This window comes from Condylura cristata, unplaced genomic scaffold, assembly GCF_000260355.1.
Source record: "Condylura cristata isolate star-nosed mole 26May11 unplaced genomic scaffold, ConCri1.0 scaffold00016, whole genome shotgun sequence".
Classification (NCBI taxonomy): Eukaryota; Metazoa; Chordata; class Mammalia; order Eulipotyphla; family Talpidae; genus Condylura; species Condylura cristata.
Window position 1 is genome coordinate 21,923,972 of NW_004567117.1, and position 26,230 is coordinate 21,950,201.

Genomic DNA, 26,230 nt, shown 5'->3' on the forward strand with positions numbered 1-26,230 from the left:
CTGTCTGGCCGTGTAGGTAATGAATTGCTATGGGAATGGAGTAAGGTAACCTACTCTGCTGGTTTCTTTCTTTCTTTTTTTTAGACTTCTGTATTTATTTGTGCATTCAGAACTGGGGTACATGCCAGAGTTACAGGGGCGGTGACAGGATTCACAAGAGACAGAATGGGAGCAGAACAGGCAGATCGAGGAGGAAGCACACTGCTGAGGGGAGCAGCGGGCGGGTCAGGAGAGGTCTGCCACGCCATGTGGTCACCTCCCCGGCAGGCGGGGATCGAACTCATGCGGAAGTGGCTTTCGATTCTTAGTGCTGCACTTTAACCCGCTGTGCCACCAGGGAGGGCCCACTCTACTGGTTTCTTACTGCTGATTTTGAAATCCTTTGGTTGTTGAGAAGGAGTCAGTCAGAGAACACTGGTGTTAGGTCCTGTCGAAACTAAATGAAGGAAGCACATTTTTATCACAGTGTTGGAGGAGAAAGGGTCTTTGAGTCTCTTATGCCAGGGCCCACACAGTCACGACAGTGTGACGGGGGCAGGTGGCTGGGTCTGGGCAGCACATGCCCTGAGTGTGGGTGAGCATCTCAGCCTTGCTTCCCTGAGCTCGAAAGGGTAGGGCAGCTCCTGGGGTTCCAGTTCTTCTTATTCTTCAAGGGAAGGTGGGAATTTCAAATTTTTTTTGTTTGTTTTTTAAAGATTTATTTATATGCACACAGAACTGGGTACAGGCCAGAGGTGCAGGGGCAGTGAGAGGATTCACCAGAAACAGCGTGGGGAGCAGTGTGTCCTGGCTAGTGGGCAGTTCACCTGCTCGTGTTCTTGAAAGCCTTTCCTAGAAGTCAGCAGTCACGGCCAGCTGGACTTCCCCTGAGGTGCGCCCGTTACTCCTGGGTGTTCGTGATGCAGATGCCAAGTGGAGCTAGATTCTTGGCCTGTTCTGGTGTTTTCCTAGGGTATCCGTGGATCTTTCCTGGGTATGGGTTTAATACCTCCATCCTCGGATTTGGAAAGCTACTTGCTCAGCATGGAAAAATCTACTCATAAATAGGATGGAGTAGGAGGAGATGCTTGGGACTAGGTAAAGAGGGCAAAATTGCAGGGATTCAGAATACCCTTCTCTTCCTCAGTTCTTGCTCTTGGTCCTCAGCCTAATCTGAGATTTGCCTTTCCTCAGGGAGCTAAGGCTAGGTATTTCTGGCACCTGTTTTCAGAATATTGGACCCCTGCATAGGTCACCTGAGGGTTGTGGGGAGTAAGCAGAGCCCTGAGTCGTGTCTACCCAGACATGCTCAATTAGAATATTGGGGAGTGGCCGTGGAATTTCCCTGTTAGACTTGTTCCCCAGGGAACTAATTGGACATCAAAAGTTTAAGAGCCACTGGGCTATTGATGGTGGAAGCACTGGTATTAGGGTCTTGTGATTCCAAGTCATGGCTTATAGGCCCCGCCATACAGGGATGCAAGCTCCTGGGTCCTCCTGTGGCTCTTCTGGTCTGTTCTGGCTCACAGCCCAGGACCCAAGAGACAGCAACAAGTGGTAGCCCCGGGGTTGGTTGCAGAGGTGCAGCCAGTTCTCTACACTTGGGGCTTAATGCTCTGCAGTCACATTTTCCACAAACTTGAGACTCTAAATAATTTATTTTTCACTTTGTGTCTTTTAAGTGAAGGCATGAGGAGGGAGGGTTGGTGGAAAGTTTTGGCTTCTTGATGGGATTAAAGTTTCTAGAAGCTAAGGAAAGTCTTTTGTGGAAGAAGATAACATTCAGAATCTCAAAATGTTTTCATAAACAATGACTGTATTCAATAAAATGTACACCTGGTATACCCAGAGATAGCAACAGTGCAGAGCAAAAGGCCATAGAAGGTTCTAAAGGTGATTCAGATACTAGAACTATCACATAGGATCTCTAGAACAATTATGATAAATGCATTCAATATAGTAGTCAAGGTGGAGAATTAAAAAAAAACATAAAAAGGAATATATAATGTAAAGAATCAAATGGCAGTTGCAGAAATGAAAAGTGAAAAAATGAAGAAGTAGATGGGTTAAATTGAAACTTAGATAAAAAAGAAGGAAAGATTAATGATCTAGCGTATAGGTTATTATAAAATATTAAGAAATTTATGGAGGGCAAGAAAAATATTGGAAGATGCAGAAAGGAGTCTAGTAGGCATATGGGACATGGATCTAAAATACAGGTTTTGAGAATGGGAGAAGTAGGAAAATGGAGCAGAGGCAATATTTGAAGATTTTTCCAAAACCAGCAAATGATATCAAAACACAAATTCAAGAGGTACTATATAGCCCAAGCAGTTGAAATACAAAGGTAAACCACACATAAGTAACCCACAATAAAATTGATGGAAATTAAAGATAAAGAAAATGCTAAGTACAGTCTGAGGAATATGTTAGCTTCAAAAGAAAAGCAATAAGACTACCAATTGATACTTCAATTGAAATGATATAATCCTGCAACTGTACATAGCAGTTTGCTGGTGCTCTAAGAAAAGAATGCTTTGTCTAGAATTCTGTATCCAGTAAAACTGTCCTTTGAAGAAAAGGGTAGGGAACTCAAGAAATGAAGACAATCCAAATGTCCATCACCTGATGAACGGATACTTCAGCTGCGGTATAGCCAATGGAACATGATTTAACAATTATGGGAGTAAAGTATCCCTAGGGGGATAAACCTAGGAAATACCATATCCAGTGGAAGAAGTCAGTCACAAAAGACAATATATCATGTGATTCCATTTATATGTGATGTCTACAATAGCAAATCCATAGAGACAAAGTTGATGGTTTGGAGGGTGTGTTTGTGGGAAGGAGAAGTGATAGTCAATGAATATGAGGTTTCTTTTTGGAGTGATGAAATTCGCTAAAATGGATTATGGTGATGGATGCCCAACCCTGGCCAGATACTACAGACAGGAAATTGTACACTCTTACTGGGTGAATTATATGGTATGTGAACGATAGCTTAATAAAGCTGTTACCGAGAGTAGATGGAGGTGAAATAGAGATGTTTCTAGAAAATAGAAACTGAAGGAATTTGTTGTTGTCCACAGATTGTCACTAAAAGAATATTAAAGGGTGTTCTTCATAAATAACAACTGAAACTTAATGCTGATGCTGTTTTCAGCTTGACTGAAGTGAAACACAAAATGGAAAAGAGGCACCTGTAAACATAAGGAAGCACAGTCCCATCTTTCAAGAGAGGAGTTTAATGTATTTTTGGTTCTTTACCTAATGATTAAAAAGGTGTTTTAAAATAATTCATATATTTACCAGATTACTACAGCTCCTCAGTTTACGCGCTAGTGGGAGAAAACTTGCCCTTGACTTGTAGAATTTGGCAGAGACTCTTGTCTTTGGTTAGCGAGTTGCTGACTTAAAAAGAAATCTGAAAAATAAAAAAATCTGGGGTTAGATTTGGAAGTTGCCTAAATCAATTTCATGACATTGCTACTCTCACTGAGGTTGGTGACCACAAATAACCTCACTTATTAAAGGTTTCTGAATAGATCAAATCCCAGCACTTTCAAAGTTAAATACATTCATATTATTGCATGATCCAGCACAGACCAAATGTCCCTATACTTCATCCTAAAACATGTTCTAATGTACCTGTAATATGTGTGTTGTTAACATACCTGTTGTTCTGAAGAGGCTAATCGGGGGTATATAAATACTTAGATGTGTTGAGTTGGGTTTAGACAAAAACACTCACTTTCTTCTGACAATCCTGCAAATGAATTTCATTTGGTTTTTCTCCTAAGAAAACTGTTACTAGTATTTTTTAAGGTGTATAATGAGAAGTAACAACTCATATTTTTGAAAAGATTTATTTATTTATGCATATAGAACTGGGGTACAGGCCAGAGGGGCAGGCACAGTAAGCAGATTCACCAGAGACAGAGTGGGCAGCAGAACAGGCAGACGGACAAAGTACACTGTTGAGGGGAGCAGCAGGTGGGTCAGAAGACGTCTGCAGTGCCATATGGGTCACCTCCAGGGCAGGGATCAAACTCGCATTGGCTAGCTTGAAGTACTGTGCTTTCACCTGCTGCGCCCCAGGGAGGGCCCCACCGACTCATATTTATTGTGAAATGCATTGCATTATACATACAAAGGAAAAAACACGAAGGGTATGTAAACTGTGAAGAAGTGATCACCATCTGCACCTCACTGCAGACCTCGGGAAGGGGCAGAGGGCAGCCACAGTTGGTGCCTTCCACCTTGTCCTTCTGCAGCGGTCATGCGTGTTCAGGGGAACCATAGTCCACGAAGGCTTGAGTGGCTGAGCCAGGGTTCTGTGTAGGTCTCATTAGGAACCGTGAACAGAACGCTCGCGCCTCACTCCTGCTTGTCTTCTCAGTCCAGTTTCTTATCTCCACTGTCTTTAGAAGGAAGGACAAAGTTGGAGGAAGCCACAGGCTTTGTGATTGCCTAGCAACAGAAGCACCATCTGAGGGGGAGTCTGCTGAGCTCCCTCAGAACTGAGGGCTGACATGCTGAGCCTTTGTACCGCCCCTGGAGCTGTGATGAATGTGACCAAAGCCTTCAGGAGGGCCTTGTGCTGCAGTTGCTATTTTGAAAGTCAAAATCTTAGCATCTACATTCTGTGAGTGAAGGATGATAATGATGGAACAGGCTCCAGGGTTGGAGTCACAGCTCATTGGTGGTTTGGCCCTCCTGCTGCCTTTCCAACTCCCAGGGAGAAGTTCTCAGCTGGGCTCCCTCCCCCTGCCACTTTTTGGTGCTGCTGGGAACTGCAGCATTTCTCTGTGCCTACTGAGGACTTGGGATCAGAAGGAGCAGGGCCAGTGTCTGAGGGCTGGCGTAGTGGTGGCATCCCCTGCCTTGAGCTGGCAGTGTCAGCGAGTGTTGAGTGGGTACCTTGGAGGGGTGAACCTCTCCCTCCGCCAACACTGAGTCCCGAGTGTTTGGTTGCAAGCCCTGATGTTTGCAGGTCACCACAACAGAGATATCTTAAAACAACAACCTAAAGTGTTGCTCCTTGGGGTCCTGGGGCATACCAGTTTAGGCCAGGTTGGCTGATTGCTGCTGGGTTCTCTCCTGTGTTTGCCCTCAGCACGTGGATCATCTGGGAAATTCACCATCCAGAATTAGCTCACTGTGTGTGTGAAGTCGGTGGACTGTTGGTGGGAGAATCACACATCCTGGAGGCTGGCCAAGCTGGCCTCTTCTTGTGGAGACAGCGTTGGCCAGAGCAGCTACCAGACTAGACGTCCTAGTGAGCAAGGGCCACTCCATTCTCTCCCATCTCACGCTTGCTACCTCTCTGTCAGTCTGTGAGGGGAGAAAGACTCTCCACCCCCCCATGGATGGAGCTGCCGATTCACATTGCAAAGGGTGTGGATACAGGGATGGGAGAAATGAATGAAATGACTTAAGCACATGACATTTACTTTAGCTTTTCTTTAGTTTTGTTCCCTCTTTTTATGTATTTTTAATTTTTTTTAATATATTCATTATATCAGCCTTCATTTTTGTATAATGTATGGTTTCCCCGTGAAATTTCCGCCACCATTTCTTTTCTCTTTTAAAAATCAGCATCTATTTTCCCACTTCTGAACTATTAACAAAGTTAGCATAAAGGATAGCCCCATGTATATTTATAGAACAGTTCCGTGCGAATCTATTTCAGGGTTACAGAGAAATTTTATTGCCTAGATTCAGGATCACTACAGTGCCAAACCCAGATAATCATTAAACCATCCCAGTAACATGCCACTTAACTGGATTAAGCAAAGAAAGGAATATATACATCGAGACATGACATCAGCCTTATTTTAGATTCTCTTTTTCCTTCCAGGATGGTGAGTCCGTCTTTTCTTTTTTAATACATTCTTTTTGTAGGAGTGACCCAAGGGATCTCAGTGTGACCTTTTGCAAAGGACCTGCAAGGAGTGGAGGCCAGCTTTAATGGTTGCTCTTTACTCAGGCAGAGTGGCACAAAATCCCAGGGTATTTAGAAGGGTCCTTCCCTTGCATCTGGGACTGATCCCCGCCTAGCACCCCACCCCCCACCAGAACCCTGGCCTCAGCTTTACAGGCTGCAACCTGATCTGAAGTCTTCTTGCCGAGCCCAGCCGCTGTCACTCTCCCGAACTTCCCTAATGCCGCCCTTCTATTATAGCCCAGTAACGCTATCCTCCCACGTGGCTCCCTGCTTTGTCTTATGTCCTGAAGTGCCCAGCAGTGTCCTGGACACCAGACCTAGAGCCAAGAAAGGCGCACGGGGACATGCTGCCAGGGAATCAGGGTTGACATGAAAATCGGTGGAGTCAGGAAATTCCAGGGCCCTTAAGTCATCTGGGAAGACATTTGACATGAGAGGCCAAGGGAGGGGATCAGGTTGCCTCTCTGTGAGGAGGAATTGAGATTCCCCGTCAGGAACTGGTCTGGCACTGAGATGTCTGAATCTTTCAGTCTGTAGACCAAGTATGGCTATTTCCATCTCACTCTTTGAAATTTCCAGATTGGAATCAACCTCCACTTGCTGCCTCTTCACATAGTTGTTGCGTTCTTATTATTACTGGTTATTTCTGACATGTGCAGAACTCATTTAGTGTACCTATTCACTTGTTTGTAAAAGATGATATCTAAAGCTGAACCCCTGAATGGATTTTACTGCTTCAGTGTGTTGGTCCAGCAAAGAAAGTCCTTTATTGCTACTCCTTGGCTCATGTGATGGTTTAAATATTAATCTATGTCCTGGGTGTAATGATGAGCCGGGGCTTGTACAGTGGAACAGAGCAGTGCCTTCTGACGCCCTTGCTGTCTTCACAGGCCACTGGTGTTACTGGGACCCCGATGTGTCGCTGCTCCCTTCTGGGTAGCCATATCTGACCTTGTCTCTTCTCCTGTAGCTACTGTGAGGAAGCAGCACATGTCCTGAGGGATGAGAAGGCATGTGTTCATCTTTTCTGTTTTAGTTGAAGGACTCACTAGCACCAGCTGCCCAACTATTAAATGGGGACAGGGTTGTGACCCTGGGCTAGGAATTAATGTTGGCCTTTCTGCTGGACGGAGCATGGGGCAGTTGCACAATTTGGGTCTCAGAAGGCTGCGGCTGCTGATCCTAGCAGCAGGGATATTGGCGAGGAAGAATGTTCACACGCTTGAAAGTTGGCTTAGTGGCTTTTTATCCCCTTCTGTGTTCTCTGTGTCATACTTGCTCAGTGATCTTTGAGGGAAGGAAGAATTCTGTGTTCCTTGGTGCCCAGCCCGTGTGTATGGCAGGTCATTTTGTTAAAATTGAGCTATGGGGCTATCCTTGGTGGCACAATGGATTAATCACAGCACTATGAAGCAATCCGCAGCCACTGAAGCACAAGTTCGATCCCCGCCAGAGAGGTGACCCACATGGCGCAGCAGACCCCTCCTTGTCTTGCCCATTGCTCTTCTCAGCAGTGTTATTTCAGTGCACCTACCTGTTCTGCTCCCACTTTGTCTCGGGTGAATCCTCTCACCCCCTGTGCCTCTGGGCTATACCCCAGTTCTTGTACCCATAAATAAACAAAAAAACTTTAGAGATGAAATCATATAAGTGTACAGTTACATAAGTTCTGTTACAAACAAAGCTCATCATAACTCTAATTGTGTCACATCCTAATTGTTTTATTCCATTTCACGGGCACCTGTGCTTTTGAGGCTACTTACATCTCTTGTATCTGAACGGTGAATGGACTCTGCCAGTGGCCTGCTTTGTGTCTTTTTCTATCGCTATGCTCAGTCACTTTGCATTGGAGCTTGAATCAGACACACTTATACTCCCGACATAGGCACATTCTGCTCCCCTCCAACTCAGAACAATTTCTCTCCCACCCAGTTCTCACCATCTGCGCTGAGTGTGGACCACAGCCTCGGATCTCTCAGGCCCTTTGGAGGAGAGGGGGAAAAAAAACCCTCTTTTTTATTAATATATGTATATATTTAAAATTTTTGCATAGAAGAACTGGGGTATAGGCCAGAGGTGTGAGAGGATTCACCAGAGACAGAGTGGGGAGCAGAACAGGTGGATTTACTGTCATACTCTGTTGAGATGAGCAGCAGGTGAGATAGGAGAGTTCTGCTGTGCCATGTGAGTCAGCTACCTGGCTGGGATCGAACTTAGGCCACAGAAGTGATAGCGCTGAGACTTATGCCCTCCATCACCTGGGAGGCCAGAGAAGCAGAAGCTCTTTATCCATAAACTACTTTCTTGAGGCTCATGTTTCCCTGGGCTGAGGTGAAAGAAATTGCTGTGGTTTAAAAGATTTTTAATGATCTCTGTCTTCTAGCCTGTTGGTTATATGTGGGATTAAAAATGAACAAAAGTTGGGCCCTCCCTGGTGACACAAGGGGTTAGAATGTGGCATTGCAAGCTAGCCACAGCCGCTTTAGTGAGAGTCTGATCCCCAGCCTGGAGGTGACCCACATGGCTGGCAGACCTCTCCTGTCTCACCCGCTGCTCCTCTCAGCAGTTTGTTGATCTGCCTGTTCTGCTCCCCACTCTGTCTCTGGTGAGTCCTCTCGCTGTCCCTGCACCTCTGGTCTGTACCCCAGTTTTGTATGCATGAATAAATAAACCTTTAAAAAAATAAGCAAAAGTTTCAATACTATCAATGGAACAGACCAAACAAACTTATTAGATAATGATGTCAGGAGTGAGTGCAGTGATTATAGCTTTACCCATGGTCCAGTGTACATGTGAACAGGCCCAGTTTCTCATGGAATTTTCCATCTAGGAATGATAAAGCCTGACTTCAGGTCTCAGAGGACACTTAGCCCAGGAGATGGCTTCTGTAGGAAATCCTTCCTGTCTCCTGCTTCCGCAGGCTGGCAGAGGCAGTTCCCCGGGGTATTCCCCCCAACCGTGCACACACCGCTGACACCTTAGTACTGTGAGCGTGGCCAACTTGATTCCTGGGTTTAAATGCTTTCTCACATCAGATGATCCATCTAGAAAATGCCAGTCAAGAATGCTGAAGCTTGCCAGCATGTCTTAGTAGCTGTGAAGAGTGGTGTGTTATTAGAGAAATGAAACAAGTGAATCCAAGAGGATTAACCCTTTTCATATGATTTTACTAGGGGTTTACTACCAATAATTAAGAACAAATTCCTTTCATTCTGTGGCGGAGAACCAAGAACAAGGAACTGCATGATCTCTAGAGATGCTGATTCCAGACAAGATGACAGTGTACGTTTCTCCTGTCAAGGATAATAAGCAAAACTTTTCTATCAAAAGTGACTCATTCCTTGTTGGAAATCTTACAGTGAGAGGATTATCAGACATTTATCTAGATGTTTGAAAGTGACTACATTTTTGCATCCACTTTTCTCCAATCTCTTGTCATTCTGGAATAAGAGCCTTAGCTCACCAAACACATAAATAATAAGGGTCATTCTGACAATCTAAGAAGTTTAGCATGGAGTTATAAATTTGGGTTTTTGGGGGCCCTCCCTGGTGGTGCAGCAGGTTAAAGTGCAGTACTGCATGCCAGCCACAGCTGCTGCAGTGCAAGTTCGATCCCTGGCCCTGGAGTGACCCACATGGCGCAGCAGACCTCTCCTGTCTTGCCCACTGCTCCCCTCAGCGGTGTATTTCAGTACATCTGCCTGTTCTGCTCCCCACTCTGTCTCTGGTGAATCCTCTCACCATCCCTGCACCTCTGGCCTGTACCCCAGTTCTGTATGCATAAATAAATAAAAAATTTGGATTTTTTGGTAATGTTAACTTAAATCTCTGGTAAACTATGTTCTGTATTTTTGAATACATTGATCATCTTAAATGGAATGCTGGCTGCTATAACAACCCCCAAATCATTTTTTTAAAAAAGATTTATTTATGAGAGCTGGGGTGTAGGCCAGAGGTGTGGGGGGTGAATAGATTCACCAGAGACAGAGTGGGGAGCAGAACAGGCAGATTGACTGAAATACATTACTGAGAGGAGCAGCGGGTGAGACAGGAGAGGTCTGCTGTGTCATATGTGTCAGTTCCCTGGCAGGGATCTAAGCTGTGCTGCAGCTGGTTGCAGATAGCTTCATCGTGCTGAGACTCTTTGCACCACCAAGGAAGCCCAACCCCTAAATCTTAATGATTAGGAAAGGGAAGAAAGAAGGGCAGTGTGCGTGCACAGGTGTTAGGGCCAGGCTTGCTGGGGGCCTGCACTGTCACTACATTCCATTGCTCTGTACTCAGTTGCATGGCCATAACTCAACTATAATACTGGGATGTGTGGTCTCTGTGCCTAGGAGGAGAAGGGATTGAGATTGTCAAAATCATGGCATTGTCTTGGCCTTACCAGCATGCTGAGATCACACAAGTTGCATCTCACAAGCCTGGTATTTTTAAGTCTGAAGTTGGTCTCTTTTGTAGAGAGGATGCAGACTCCAGTGGTTGAGAAAGTGACCTTGAATCGGTTGCCAATACCTGAATCCGAGCTCCACCATTTAACAAATGTGACTTTGGCAAATACCTTAGTCTCTGTGCCTCAGTTTTCTCATCTGTGAAATGGGATAACAATAAAATGTAATAGGTTCATATGAGAAACAAAAGATAGGAAATCTATGAAGTCCTTAGAATTATGTCTGGACTATAGTAACATATAAGTACTTATGAAATAATTCAAAGGATGAAAGAGACCAAATGTCATCTATCCTGTGTTGTAATTTGCATTTGCCAGAGGGCTCCTCCTCCCCTGTCCCCACACTCTCACTCTCAGGTGTCACTGCTGTCCACTCAGAATGCAGTTTGCTCCCAATCTACCTGCAGCAACACGCTCCCTTGTTCAGTTATGAGCTGCATTTTGGAATAGTGCTTGATTCAAATGATAATTGAGGGCGATTGTCGGTGGTTTCACCACCTGGAGCAGGCTGGGCTTACCAGGCTCTTTCTCTTGCAGCTGGACGACTGCACGCTGCAGCTCTCCCACAATGGCACCTACCTGGACTTGGAAGCCACCCTGGCCGAGCAGCGGGACGAGTTAGAAGGCTTCCAGGATGACGCTGGGTAAGAACGACAATGGCCCCCACCTCCCAAGAGATGGGGCCTGAAAGCATGGGGACACCACCCTAGCTGTGACCTTCTCTTCACTCACAATCACACACTAGAAGGGGAGTGCCGGTGACTCACCAGCTGGCGACACTGACCCTTTTCCATCTTTAGTAACTTTTCTGGACAAGGCTATTCTTGTGTAGGCAGGTTCTGGTATTGTCTAAGCACATGGTATTTCTATTCTAAGTTCCTTTAAAACTAATTATTCTGTTTCAATTACTATTTTCCAAATTTTAGTGAATTGACAGCATTTTTGGACAATTATTTAAAATATTGTGTCTGATGTTCATTTACTTGCTACTTAGTTTCCTTGGCGGATACCTGAGTAAATAATTTTTATACGATATTGTATATATTTTAAACTCATTACAGTGAAGAAAATAATTACTAATTATGTTAATTAATATTAAGTGATATATGGCCTGTATCTAGAATTACTGCATACTTTGTGTTGCTATGAGCCTGAATAAAAAAAGTGGTGAGTAAGAAAGTAATATATCAGTTATTCCAATATTTCTTTTAGCAGTAAACATCTTTCTTTCTTTCTTTCCTTTTTATTTTTTACAAAAGTTTATTTTTACATCATTTTGTACATTTTTTTCCCATCTCAATTGTAATCCCCGTGGGCTTCCCATCACCAAGTCACCCGTGTGCCATCACCATAATCCCATGCATTTCCCTCCCCACACCCCCGTATTCCAATATTTATTAAGTTATTGAAGCAGCTTTTTGATGGGGCCCTGCCAACCTTTCTGTGCCTCATCCATCTTGAACCAAGTTAATCTGTGATATCATCACTCTTCTTAAAAACCCCCAAAAGCTCCCTGTGCAGCTTTTTTTATCTGGTATTTGCTTCCTCCTCCAAAGTTGTTTGATACAACCTTGCCTGAGTTAAAAATATACTACTGTCAGATGAATTTTATCTTATCTGAGTGTACTGACTTTCCGTAAGTGGCTCAAAACATGGGGAAAAGTTGGAAACTTTTTAGTGTTTGTTTCCTGCCTGACTCCAGGGTGCAGTGAGGAATCCCTAGGTTTCTCCTGCTTTAACACGTCACAGTTTATGGTCCTTGTTCTCTTAACTATCCTCTACTGCTCAGTCGCTACCAGGCAGGAACTGGCCAGTCTGCGTATCTAGCACATAGCATTTCCTCAGTATCACATTCAGTGCAATTGGTGGCCAGGTGATGGGCATTGTCCCAGCTTGGAGTCCCAAATGGCACCGTTGTGAGCAGCAAGAAGACCAGGGTCCTTGGTAGAACTAGCCAAGTTCTCTGGGGATGTCCTTCCTGTCTGCCAAGTGTGACAGACTTTTCCTATAGACCCTGGCAGCCACCTAGGCTGTATACTTGTGAGCTGATACAATGATTAGGTCACCCCCGACTCCGCTCATTATCAGCATCATTATCAGACTGGTAGAGGTGCAGAAATCCATCACTACAGTTTGTATCAAGTGTTTGGCAGTGACATATACTTTATACATTTAAGCTGCCAGAATTCAAGCTAGATGATAGTCTAATTGGAGAACTTCATGGCTCATGAAACAGAACCCAAGAGTGTTATGAGATCATTGCCAATTTGAAAAATGACTCTAGTGGTGTTATGATAGGAGGCTATGTCCTACTTGACTTTTTTCTTTGTCAAAATTTGGAAATGGCAACTTAGGATAAAATATGTTGATCTATTTGAAAACAGTATCCAGAGTTAAGTGTGGGGAAGAAAGTAACATTTGCAGTGTGTCTGCTATGGCGACCACTCTGTTAGCCCCCTAACTCAAGGAATGTTTGTTTAATAGTTAATTCTTTTACCAACAGTGTGGGGTTGTGATTAGATGTGATTCTTTTACTACTAGTATGGGGTTGTGATTAGATTTGATTGTCTCCATTTTCCATTGGACATCACTGAAGGTCAGGAACTGAATTACATGTTTGGGAAAGCCAGGTTTTAAAACAAATGCGACCCGTTCCTGAATCTGGACTCGTCCTGCATTCCAGGAACTTCTGGGCAAAGACATCTCTGGCTCTACTCAGGACGTAAATTTGCACGTTTGGGTTTATAAGTTTGGGTTCTTGTAAGGACATCATCAGTCCTAGGATAAATCACTAACTAGTTTACACCACACCCAGCCACTGAGCAGGGGACTCCAGGAAAGACACCTTTGCTGCCATCACCTGTCACTGCTGACACTACAGGTACTCTGCTACAGCTGACCCAGGTACTCCAGCTGACCCAGGTATTCCAGCACCCAGATGCTGCTGGAAGTTACCCACAGCTGTTCTCCTGGAGCCAGAGAACCCTACTGCAAACTCCCTGAGTAGATCAGGGTTTGCCTTTGAATCAGTACCTGACCCTGGATCCACTGGTCTGTGCAGTGTTAGCCAGAGTCTGCACCATAACTGCATGGGGTGCTGAGGAAAGGTGGGCCTCATGACTTCCCTGCAAACAGGAGGGATGACCACACCAGAGTGGGTAGCAGCATCTTGGACAGGTGCGCCCCAAATCATCCCATCCTTTAAAACAAATATTTCTGGTGATGACCTTTATCCTTTGGAAAGTGGCCAGCATGATCCTCCTGTTGGTCTGGAAGAACATGGACAAGCCATTTTCCTCGGCCTAGGTTGAGAGCACACCCAGGTTAGTGCTGTCTTGCATTGCCAGGTCACCCCTGGATATCTCCAGGAGATTTCCCACCGCTCAGCATTGGAAGCACATGGCAAATCTCTGGGAGCTACCTGGGAACCTGAGCCTCTGTGCACAGGTGAAAGGTGTCTGGGCACCTGGCAAGTCATTTGCATGGAGCATCTACTCTAGGTCCTTTTCTGCACTTGTGACATTTGGCAGAGTCTGTGTGTCCAACAACTCGTGTCTCCCATGAGTGAGAGTTAAAATATAATTTTTTCTCCTAATTCAGAGTTGCCTTTTGAGGCACGAAAAAGAGCAAATGAAATATTCTTTCTCTTGATTCTTTTGTGTAAATTATAGCAAAATACCTATAATATTGTGACCATCAGACAGAAATGGGTGGCAGGCTGTGTTTTTTGTAGAGTGTGGTCTGAGAGAATTTTTCATGCTGGAGGAGTTCGTGTCTTTATTCTTGTCCATTACCCTGCTTGTTTATGCCAAGTCTAAAAATTAACTCACTCTTTGTTTAGAATTATCACTCAAGCTCTAGCTAATCAGAGAGGAGGAGAAAGACCTTCAAAAGGACAAGGCCATCATTATGCTGACTACGTGGATCCAGGTCTGTTCATTGCTCCAAGATCAGTGAAGTTAGCAACTCAGCCTGGTGCAGTAGAAACAGAAGCTCAGATGCTTCTGGATTATCATTCCTGGTCCTGTCTCTGTGAGACCTTGGGCAAATCACTTTACCTTGATAGCATTTTATAAAATGAGTAAAATCATTAAATGTGTTTCATAAACTCGGGAAAGTAGAATCCTGTCCCATCTCCCTTGGTTTATGAGCAATGACCAGCAAGGTCTCTGGCACTAAGGCACGCCACCGTGGCTGGGGACATAGACTTGTGCTTGGTGTCACAGCTGTGTGACCATGGGGCTGTCACTGCATTGCTCTGAACCTTGGTTTTCCTTGTGAGAATGATCATAATACTGTCTCCTTAGATGGTTGGATGGTGTGAGGTAAAACACAGTGATGTATCAAAACATTAAGCTAGTTCCTAGATATAATACACCATCAGAACTAGTAGCCTTTCCTGTAAGAACAGTGAGGATATAGAAATGGTCCATTAAAGTGGGAGCCACTGGGCTTATGCAGGTCAACCATTCTGAGACCTCATTTTTTAAATTGAGAAAACCAAGGTTAGAGCCTTGTGTGTGGGGCAGAGCTTGGCGAGGGCCCTACCCTTTTTGCTTATTTTCACTTCTACTATCTCTGAAGGAAACCAGTGCCAGCTGAGGTCTTTAGGAGACTATCATGGAGGAGGTGGGTGTGAGGTCAGCTCTGGAGGGGAGAGTAGCTTGAGTAGGGAGGGATCAGTAGGCAGGAACTTGGAGAAGCTAAGAGTGGGTCTGAGAAGCATGATGTTTCAGGGACCGTGAGAGAACTAGCTCACTGGTGGATGGGTGGGGGACCTCGGGTGCTCCCTGCTGTGAGTAACTGGGGTTCCTGCCTCTTCCTCAGCTTGGCTAGAGGGTCAGCTCTGGAGACATCTATCTTCTGGGTGACATTTCACCTTCTCTCAGTTTCTTCATCTACCATGGTGGCCAATAAAATATTCTGTCCACCCCACCCCACCTGTGTTCTCACAGGTTGTGTGGGGGTAGGGAAAGTTAAAGGAAAACTGTAGGGTGGGGCTTGGGGGTGTCTGACAGTGTGAAGCTTGTGGTTAAAAAATGAAGGATGTGGCCCTCCCTGGTGGTGCAGCGGGTTAAAGCACAGCACTGAGAATCTAAAGCCGCCTTGGCATGAGTTCGATTCCTGTCTGCCCCGGAGGTGACCACATGGTGTGGCAGACCTCTCCTGACCCGCCCGCTGCTCCCCTCAGCAGTGTACTTCGTCGATCTGCCTGTTCTGTTCCCCGCTCTGTCTCTGGTGAAGCCTCTCACCGCCCCTGAGCCTCTGGCCTGTACCCCAGTTCTGTATGCACAAATAAATAAATCTTTAAAAAAAAAAAATGAAGGATGTGAGGCCAGGTGGAGTCAGGAAAGGCTGTGAGGGGTGAGGCTGGCTCTGGGCCCCCGCCCCCCCAACATTGTAATGGATGTGCTTAGAAGGACAAGGGGGATGGGGAACCACTCTGGGACTTTGGCATGGTACTTTCCAGTCTGCAACTCGTGAATTTTTAGGATTCCTCTGTGTGTGTGTGTATGTGTAGTGTCTCACAATCCCCTGAGATTTCTCTGTAGCTTGGGGTAGGCAGGGGTTTTGGGTGTGGAGCGGTTTCACAGCCTTATCAATTCTCAGTGCTCTTTGCACCCCTCCATATCACCGTGGAAGGAATAGGAAGCAATTTCCCTCACATCACAATCACATCTGAGTTTCCCCTTCATCTAGCCCTGGTTAGATGGGAAGTCAACTAAAATAGATTTTGAACCTAGGTCTAAACATGTACTGAACATGGCAAACCAAACCAAACAAAACCAAAAACAAGTCTTCATGTGGGGTGTGGGTGGGAAGCAAAGGAGAATTTTCCTCTTACGTGATTATTTTCAGTTGAAAGGCTCAAGCGCAGACTACCTGGCCACTGGGGGGGGGGGGAGTTGGGGAAGAAAGTCAGCTCTTTCCAACAAAAGGTCCTTGGTGAGTTCAGTCCTGAGCCCAACATCCTGCCCTCTGCTCTATGCTAGAGGTAGACCAGGGGTTCTAGAGACCCTGGGAGAAAGCTGCTCAGAAATGCTGGAATCTTGCCTTTAAAAGTCCCCCAAATGGAGAGATGCTGATGGGGAAACGATAGCCTGGATAATCAGTCTTGGAGAATATTGCAACCACCTGGGGGAATTTGCACACGTCAGTCCCCGCTGGCAGCTAGCTACTAGCCAATGAAATCAGAGCTCCTGGGGGTGGGCCCAGGCATGCTGCTTTTTAAAGTCCCCTCCAGGTGACTCTCTGAGGGAGACCATTCCTGAGGATGCCTTGGCAGTTGCAGGAGAGCAGTGGCTCCTGCAGCTCTGCCGCGGGCTGGCATGGCTGGGCTCACCTTCACATGCCAGACTGTACAACGGGACAGAGCACACAGGTAGAGTGGGGAGCCCGTGGGTCTGGGCTGAGCAGTGTGGGCTGGAGTTGGACAAAGAAAACTTACCTACAAGTGGAAACCCTCATGTGATGGGGAGGACAGGGCTTTGAGCTTTAAGCAGGAAGCTGCGGTCAGATGTGGCTCACTGTTGCAGGCAGAAGAGAGTGACTTAGTGGGATGGTGGCTGAGGGAGGAGCGCGGATTGGGGCCTGGACTGGCTGGGGAGGGGCAGGGACCTGCGAAGCTGTAGCCCTAGTTGAGAGGGATTGGGGGGGGAAGGAGAACAGATGGCATGGTGGATTATCTCAGGTGGATGATATGCAGTATACACAACCTTGGACAAGTCTAGGGTATGGACTTGGGGGCAATTTGTGGAGTGAGGTTCATGCATGTTAGACTGCGGTGAGTCAAGCCATATTGAAGGTATGTGGTGGCCAGGTGAGAAATATCAACCTGTAATCCAGGTGAGAAGCACCAAGGATCAGAGAGGTTGGAGGCGATCCCAGAGAGGGAGTTGGAAGCCTAAAACTAATCTAAAAAGATGAAGTTGGGCCCTCCCTGGTGGCGCTGTGGGTTAAAGTGTGGCCCTAAGAGACTAAAGCCACTTCAGCATGAGTTCGATCTCCGCCAGGGAGCTGACCCTCATGGTGAGGCAGACCTCTCCTGACCTGCCCACTGCTCCCCTCAGCAGTGTACTTCATTGATCTCTTGTTCTGCTCCCCACTCTGTCTCTGGTGAATCCTCTGGCCTGTACCCCAGCTCTGTATGCATAAATAAATATTTTTAAAAAATGAACTTAGAAAAAAAGACATGGATAATTAAGTCACTCCAGTGTTGAGAGCAAGATGCTGTTAGGAAGGCAGGCTCATTTAATCTTTCTCCTGCGCCATCCTGAGGCTGTGACCTTCATTCCTCAGGCTCACTGTAGTTCCATTATGGCTGCCCACCCCATCACAGTGGGGCAGGAAGGAGCACATTGTTTAGGGCATACATAATCTTCTCTGCTGTAACCAAGAGACTCCAAAATGTGGCAGTTTAAAGAAGAGGAGAGGAAAGTTTGGCGTTTGTCTCTGTAAGAGTCCAAGTATGGGACCCTCCATGGGACTGGAGCAGAGACACCAACCTCAAAATGAAGAAAGCACCTTAGTGTGGAGTGATTACTCTAGCTTTTACTATCTCATCTGCACCCCAAAGGTGCCCCTGGGCTGAGGGTTCCTTGTGCATATAGCTTTCCCTCTCATGCCATGGGCCGGAACTTCAACTCAAGGCCATGCCAGGAATTTGAGCTTTGAACAAATTAATCTTGGCTGTGTTCAGCTAGCCTGCCTCTTGTCTGTGCATGTAGATGTGAAGAACAAGTGTGGGTGCTGGCTGGGTCTGCCACTTTTTTTTTTTTTTAAAGTGGGTCTGCCACTTTTAAAGAGCTTTTTAGAGACTCCAGCAGCTCTCACCTATAGTTCATGGATGAGAACCATGACAGTTGGGTATAGTTCAGGTGGGGACCTCCAGCAAATTTTGGTTCCCTTTAAAAGACAACGGGGGAAATACATAGGTAAACAGCAGTGTCTATTTTGGCAAGGAGAGAAAGCTTCAAGAAAAGGGCACTTAGGGGTACCAGGTTGCAGAGAAGTTAAGTTGAAAAGACCAAGGCAGAGGCAGGGGAGTGGTTTGGGTATCCCCAGGGAGAGGACAGAGAGGGCTAGTGGGGTGGAGAGAAGTGGGGAGAGGTCAAGGGGAGGATGCAGGCTAGAGGACACACTTGCACAGCTGTTGGGTGTGTGAATGAGCCAGCAAAGGCTTCCTTTCCATTTGAGGGGGGGAAGGGGAGAACCAGTGGGGCTAGGAGGGCCTAAGTGGGAAAGACCCAAAGTATATAAAGTTCTTAAGAAAAAAATAGAAGTAGTTAGTCTTTGTGAAGCAGTAGTTTCTCAGATATGACGCCAAAAGCCTCAATAACCCATGTTTAAAGGAAACAGGTTAAGTGATTTGTCCAAGATCACACAGCTGGCTTGAGTCTTTGCTTTTCACCTCTGCTCTCTACTAGGAAAGACCAGAATACCTCTGGAGATGAATGTAGTGGTAACTGTCTCTTTTGGACTTTGAATTATTAAGCAAATCAGTCTTGACCCTATCCTTTTTCTTATTGTTGACTGGTTGAAATCTTTCATGACCTCATCCCTCAGGCACACCATTGCTGGGTCTCATAGCTCCAGAAGCTTACAAAAAAGCTTGTCATTGGGCCCACTGCTGATGGCTCCACACTCTGCTTCTGCTGCATGGTCTAATAAAAGATTTCTACACAGCTGAAATCGTTGAGCTCAGTTTAAGTGGAGGGCTATTTGGGGCATCTATGTTCTTGCTGGTTGCAAGAAAACGTCCTTAGGTCTTTAACTCCACCACTTAATAAAATAATGTAAGCACCTGTTCTTAGAGTCACAAATAACCTTCATAAGTTACTCTTGTAAACATATTCTCTTGAGAGACAAGAACAGACCCAGAGCCACACATTTCTGTGAGACCGGCTTGGTGAAACCAGATTTTCCCCAAGGCCACAGACATTATTGTAGGAACAACACATGCATTCTGAGTAACAGAAGTCTTGGAACGTCCCTTCGGCAGTGGTACCACCATGTCCCTGGCATGTGTGCCTCCCCTGGAGTCTCCTTGAACTGAGCATCTATTTTAGATTGTCCTCTCAGCTCTTGGGTAGCGCTGCACTGGGCTATGGGCAACAGATGGGCTGTGGCTGGTCTCCCAAGTTGGTGACGTTTCCCTGGCAGTGGCTGTGCTGATAGGGATGGAATCTGAATCACCTTGGGGCATTACAGGTCAAGGAAACTGCCTTTGCCTTTCTGGTCACTCCATGTATTCTCATTTCTCCCTGTTGCAAGCACATAAAAGAAGACTGGGAATTAGTGGTGGCTCTGACATAGACGAACATGCCAGTGTCAGGGAGAAAAGCATCACAAAAGTGCTTGCAGTGACTCCACACTCACTGCCCCTCACTGATGTCATTTTTGGAACATGGAAGTTCCATGAAGGTGCACCCCAAATGTTTGTATTAGGGCTCTTCACTGAAACAATACAACTATGTATCTGTGTCTTGTCTAACTTGTTCAATCATTTCTACTTGGTGTACCTAGAGGTGTATTTTAAGGAACTGGCTTACACCATTGTGGGAACAGGCAAGTTTGACACGAGCAGAGAGGACTGGCCGGTTGGGAATTCAGGTACAAGTCAGTGCTGCCGTCTTGAGTCCCAGATCTACAGGACAGGCCTCAGGCAGGATTTCTGTGTTGCTGTCTTGAGACAGAATTCAGCCCGTGTGCCTCAGCTAGAGTCCAGCACAGGGGCGTCACCAGCGGCTGTGTGTGGAGCGAGGGCTCTCCCACGTGATGCAGCAACACCCATCTGGGAGCCCCCTGCAGGGAGGTAAGAGCAACCCAGGCTCTGGGTCACACTCCCTGGGCTGGATCCAAACTCTGTCAGTCTCTAACTCTGTGACTTCAGTTACAGTGCTTAACCCTTGCTGGCCTCAGTTTTCTCATTTTCACATGGCAATGTTACCTACCATTTAGGATTTTTGTGATGATAATTCAATCTGTCTAAAATACTTCATTTGGCACATGATAAACATTCCACCAACGTTAACACTTTATTGTGATTATTTTCTGAAACCAAAATGACTTATTATCTGACTGGGCAGAAGAAAGGATTATTTCATTTTTCTCTGAACATTTTAGCCATGAAGTAGAAGTAGATGATACTAGACCATGGGAAATAAAATGATTATTTTAAATTATGATTATGTCCCTAAAATAAGTAAAAAAAGAATTAGCCAAAATATCTTCAGAATCAGTAATAATGAGAGTGGCCTATTTAAGAGAATACATAAACAGAAACCTTTCTTTAAAATGTCAGCATTAACCAATGAGAAAATATAGTGGCAAATTTAGAGGGTCCTCAACACTGGGTGTTGGCTATGCCTTGATATTTGATGCATATGTGAATAAAACATTGGACTTCTGTAATTCTTGAATTGAGATAAACCTTATTTGGGCCTGTTGTATTTTGCCAGTATTTCCTTAGACATTTGCAGCTTATTTTCTGTGTCCTCTATTAGGTTTTAGTGTTGAGGTTGGACCAGTTCCTTAGCAAAGCTGGGATTCTTCTCTATGATCTCTGGAGGAGGAGGTTATATAGCGAGGCATCTGTACCTGAAAAGGCGGAGGGCACAGGTGTCTGAGAAGTGGACACTCCGCTTTTAGCTCAGGTGTTTCCAGCAGCTGTGTGGCCTCATGCTGGCCATGTCATTTCTACAGGCTGGGCAGGTATTTCTGACCTGCAAAATGGGCAGAATGGAATAATAGTGTCCATCTCAAAGTGGGCAGAAGGTGGTCTCTGGGGAGGAGTGGGAGATGGATGCCTTCTGTGCACCTGGCCACACTCACTGCCCCCTTGCCTCTGCCAAAGCACCTGAGCCCACCATTGACCTGGAACACTTGAGTGCTGGGCCACATGCCCTGTCAAGTAGCCTCCACTGCCCTTGGCTGTCACTTCCACACTGGTGTCTTCCATTGCAGGATTTTGTGTACAGAGTCAGAGAAGGTAGAATATTGATGCAGAGGTGTTACAAGTGATAAAAGTACTAAATAAAAGGGATCTTTATCTCTGTGCTTCTTACATTTCATTAGGGTTTGGCTTTACCCAGTCGCCTGGCTTCCCAGTGCACAAGCACAGAAAAGATGATAGCCCACAGGGTGGCCAGCTGCTTCCTCCGGCTTTTGTGCAGAAGCTTGAAATCCCAGAGCAACCACCCCACATGCTCGCTGAGGACTCTGAAATCTGTGGAAAAACTTAAGCATGTCCTTAAAGTGCAACTTAGCCATTGTTTGAAAATGAAAGCGTCTACCAGTGGGTCCTTTTGAAATTTGCCAGAAATTGAGGTATAATGAAACATTTTCCCAGGCCTGCCCATGCTTCCTGATACTGGGCATCTAAAACATGTTCATTTGTTACTTATTTTTCACTTGCATCCATGGATAACTGAGTTACAGAATGTTCTCTAGACTTGAGGACGAGGGTTGCTGCTTCCCATCGTTAGGGTCTGGCCATCATCAGGGGTTCACTGGTTTCTGTTCCCAGCCTAACCCCTGCCCAGCTCTGTGTGAGGCAGTGGCTTCTGACCCCACCTAGAACACCATTTCTGTCAGTTCTCACCGAAGCTGTTCAATAGTATAGTGGAGGGCACTTAATTGAAATTTCCTTCCTACTGCAATCCCTAGAATTGAAGGAATATCAAGGTTGGGGTGATTGTTTGGTATGGGAAGAAAACATTTTGGAAAAGTCTTGCTTTGTAAGACTATCAGTGTGTCTTCTGAAGGTGGCCATGTGTTGTGTATTTGTTGAAAGCACCTTGCATAGAGTGCCTAGAGAATAACCAATTGAACACAGAACGGAGGAACTTGCTGGATTTAAGGGACCGTGAATTAGATTGTCTACAAGACTGCTTTCGGTCTGGAGACCACTGTGCTTTTACAGGACTACTTCTGTAAAAGAATCAAAAAGCACTTTTCCACACCATATCTTCCTATCTTATCTCAAGAATGAAAAAATATGTTGGTAATACAACATAACTAATGTGAATTTATAATCACGATATCAGCAGTTTGTCCTGGTGAGACATCATGTCCTCTTTTTTACACAGCAATAAAACTGCGAGGCAAATTTTGTTCTAGATGGACCTCTGGTGGGCAAAGATGAGTGTCCAAGTTTGGGATGAGAATTCGGCCCCTGAGGCCCAGCTGGTGGCTGGTCGGCTGGTTCCCTGTCGCCTTTGCCCATGACTTCTCCCCTTCTCCAGGCCTCAAAGTCTTTGTTAGCTCAGGGAACCAGGACTCAAGTTCTCTCCCATTTATCTTCTGTCAGCTGCTGCTGCATAAAGCAGGACAATGGGCTCCAGTAGAAGAGTGAGAAGGCCAGCCTCCTCCTTCCTAAGAATGGAGTGAGAAAGAAGCCGAGGGGAGAAGAGGTGTGGTCCCATGGTGATAGTAAATAGCTTATAAACCCTTGGCGGGCTCCCTTCATCCTGTAAAAGAGAAAAGCCATGATGGTCTTGAATTGATGCAGCAAAGCATCTTTTTGATGCCCTCCACCCCAATGTGTGCCAGCCTTATATCCAAAAAAAAAAAAAAAACAAACAAGGCCGTCCCTGGTGGCGCAGCGGCTTAAAGCACAGCACTGAGAATCTAAAACCGCTTCCGCATGAGTTCGATTCCCGCCTGCCCTGGAGGTGACCACATGGCGTGGCAGACCTCTCCTGACCCGCCCGCTGCTCCCCTCAGCAGTGTACTTCGTCGAGCTGCCTGTTCTGTTCCCCACTCTGTCTCTGGTGAAGCCTCTCGCCGCCCCTGAGCTTCTGGCCTGTACCCCAGTTCTGTATGTACAAATAAATAAAAAAAAAAAAAAAAAAAAAAAAAAAAAACAAACCAGCCACGGGAATGACCAAGCAGATCTGTGTTGTTAGATTCCAGGGATTTGACTTCATGGGCACAGATTTTAAAATTCCCCAACATAGTCAAGATTGATGGTGTGAAAATTTTGGAGGGAACAATTCGACCGTGTTTAGCAATTAAATGTGCCAGTCCAACAGTGTCAACCTTTATTTTGTTTTCTTGAAAGCCCCCTGTGGATTTTTGTTTTATTTGTGTCCCTGCTTGTCTGGAGCCTTTCAGGTGGGTCTGTTCTCAGCCACTTCCATAGTCAGAGCCTCGAGTTGATTGACAGCACGAAGGCGTCGTCTTGCTGAACCCTCTGATGCCTGTCTGTTTTGTTTCCCCTCCATTAGGCGGGGCAAGAAGCACAGTATCATTTTGAGGACACAGCTGTCTGTGAGGGTCCACGCCTGCATCGGTGAGTGATTTCTATGCAAGCGGACGCGTGCCATCTGCCTTGGTGGCTCAACACCTGATGAGAAATGCCTTTTGTGGGAATAAGATAGAGTGCTCGCTCTCATGTTGACTCTCCTAAACAGCCTCTATCAGGCACGGGCTGAGAGTTTGAGTGAAGCAACACCTGGCGGTTTTAGTTGGACTTCCCTTGCTGCACAATTAGGCAGTAGAGAGCCAGGGGTCAGAGAGATGAGGGATGTGCTTCATGATGTTGCTGGGAGAGATGAGGTTCTTCCTCAGGCTGTGCAGGGAAACACTCCAGTTGTTGAAGTGACTTTTTGTGCCTCCTGTACTTGCTCCAGGGCACGGTGGGACAGGGTATTGGTGTGCGCCAAAGGGGATTTAGACACCCTCATGAGGTGACTGAGGGGAACACTCAGGGCACTGTATTGGTGTGCACAGAGCAGTGTGATGAAGAGAGAACCTGTTTATGGCTTGCCTGTGGTCACCTAGGAACCTGGGAGGGGGTGTCATTCCTGAATCCATGATTTTTATGGATCCTTTGGCTGCCCTATGTGAAGAGTCTCAAAAACTGTCACCTGGTTTCCCCATCATTGGACCATGTTGAGGCAAGTAAGTACTATGATAAAAAGAAAAAAGGAACAAGAATTCACTTTATAGAAGGTCATTTCCGAGCAATTTTCCTTTATGCAATGTATGTGTGGTCTTGACTTAGGCCTATGGTTGGGTCATGTTATCTAGGTCCGGTCTATACCAGAAGGACCATGTGCTTGGAGGAAGGGGGTGGGTGTTTTTCTGGTCCTTCCTCCTCCCCCTGCTCCCCTGTTGGAGCCCCGGGATGGGGTGAGTTGTTGCTGGCTGTGGAAGGGGGTCTGTGTAATCTTCATTTGGTGTTCAGTTATGGTGAGGCTGCAAGTATCTCAAGTAACAACTTTGACTGTGGCCAGTGAGTGACCATGTAGCAATCGTGAGGGGTTGGAAGTCTCATCTGTCAGAAGCAAAGTCATATCTGGAGATCTTCAGTTAACTGAACATTTGCTTCTCAGCCATCCATGGCTCTGAGTGACCATAAAACATGTGCAGGCACCTGCTTGTATTGGCTCAGTTGTTGTACATATTCAGTTATTTCATGTGTATACATCATGCCTTTCTGACAATGCCTGTGACCTATGATTGTGCAGACTCTCGCCACTCTGGATCTAGAATAAACCAAACCACAGAACGTGTGTTAACATGTTGACATTAAATATTGGTTGAAATACTGCGTACCAGTCCATATCTGAGGGCTGAGTATGGAGTGATATTTCCTTGGAGTTGTAAGGCAGTGGGTTAGATTAAAAAGTGGGAGTGTCAAAACAAAAACAACCACTAAAATGGGCTAGATCAAAATCTGAATGAGAACTTTTTAGGAAATTTACTGTAATGCACTGTATATGTAAACACTTCAATATAGGAATTTTCTAACCAACTTCCATGGCACTAACTTGCTGCATTCACTTGAGCATTCTAGTCTCATAGTGCTCCTTAAAACACACATGTTGTGTTCTCAAGGCAGGCTCTGCGTCGGCTGCTGGTCCAACCCTCTCTTAAGATGTGTGTCCTCCTGTGTGGCTTCTATGGGTGCTGATTGGGTCTGTGTTTGTTCCTAAACCTCCCTGTGTCTGTTGCCTCGTTATTGCAATTACTGTAATTTAATGAAACAATGTGTGACTATTCGTATGTGTGTAGAAGAAAAAAATCACTGCTTTGAAAATTAACTCTTTTTGAAAAGATTTCAAAACTAGTCACTACAATTACACTTTTTCAGTGTAAGTGGGTTGTGACTAGTAGAAGGATATCATCAAAATCTGAAAGGATCCTAGTTTTCACAAGTATCTTCAGTTTTCTCTGCACCTCAAAGAAACTGAGCTAGGAGGTCATAGACCACGTTTTGGGGTGGTTCACAAAAGAAGGTCCACATGGCATTCAGTTAGGTCCTTCTTGACAGCAAGATTGTGCCCTCCAACAGGGAGTGAGGGTGCTGTCTCCTAGTGTGTGGTAAGTGGGTAACCCCCCTTACCCTGTGCCTCATCACAGGCAAAGCAAGGCAGCACCTTGTCAAAGTTTTCCTTTTTGTATCTTATTAAAAGTACTTTGTGCTTTAATCAGCTTTTGTCAGTCACCGCAGACCTGAGTGTGTTGGATGAGAGGGTTTGACTGTGCAAACTATCATCACCCAAGAAGGCAAAGTTTTTCCCTTTGTGTGGAAAAAACCCCTTCTTACTCCATTTCCTGTCATTGACAGTGTCTGGAGTAGATTTATTATAATAGCACTAAATATTTCCCTTTGGTGATGTACCGGAAATGGAATTTGTACTCATGTTCATGACCATCAGTTCTTGTTGGGATGTATTCTTTCTCTTCCCAAAGAGATATAGTAGATGAGATTTCATCAGGATTAAAAAAAAGAGGCCCTCCCTGGTGGCGCAGTGGGTTAAAGCACAGCACTGAGAAGCTTAAGCCACTTCCACATGAGTTCGATTCCCGCCTTTGGTGATGTACCGGAAATGGAATTTGTACTC

The 26,230-nt window shown here is 45.6% G+C and overlaps 1 protein-coding gene across 1 annotated transcript in view; it reads left to right on the forward strand.

Annotated features, from left to right (window-relative positions):
* Positions 1-26,230, forward strand: part of FHOD3 (formin homology 2 domain containing 3) — a 385,640-nt gene that overhangs the window by 38,378 nt on the left and 321,032 nt on the right. Inside the window, exons 2-3 of the mRNA XM_012725906.1 lie at positions 10,914-11,020; positions 23,606-23,670. Of these exons, the coding sequence (XP_012581360.1) occupies positions 10,914-11,020; positions 23,606-23,670 (172 nt within the window). The remainder of the gene's footprint in view (positions 1-10,913; positions 11,021-23,605; positions 23,671-26,230) is intronic.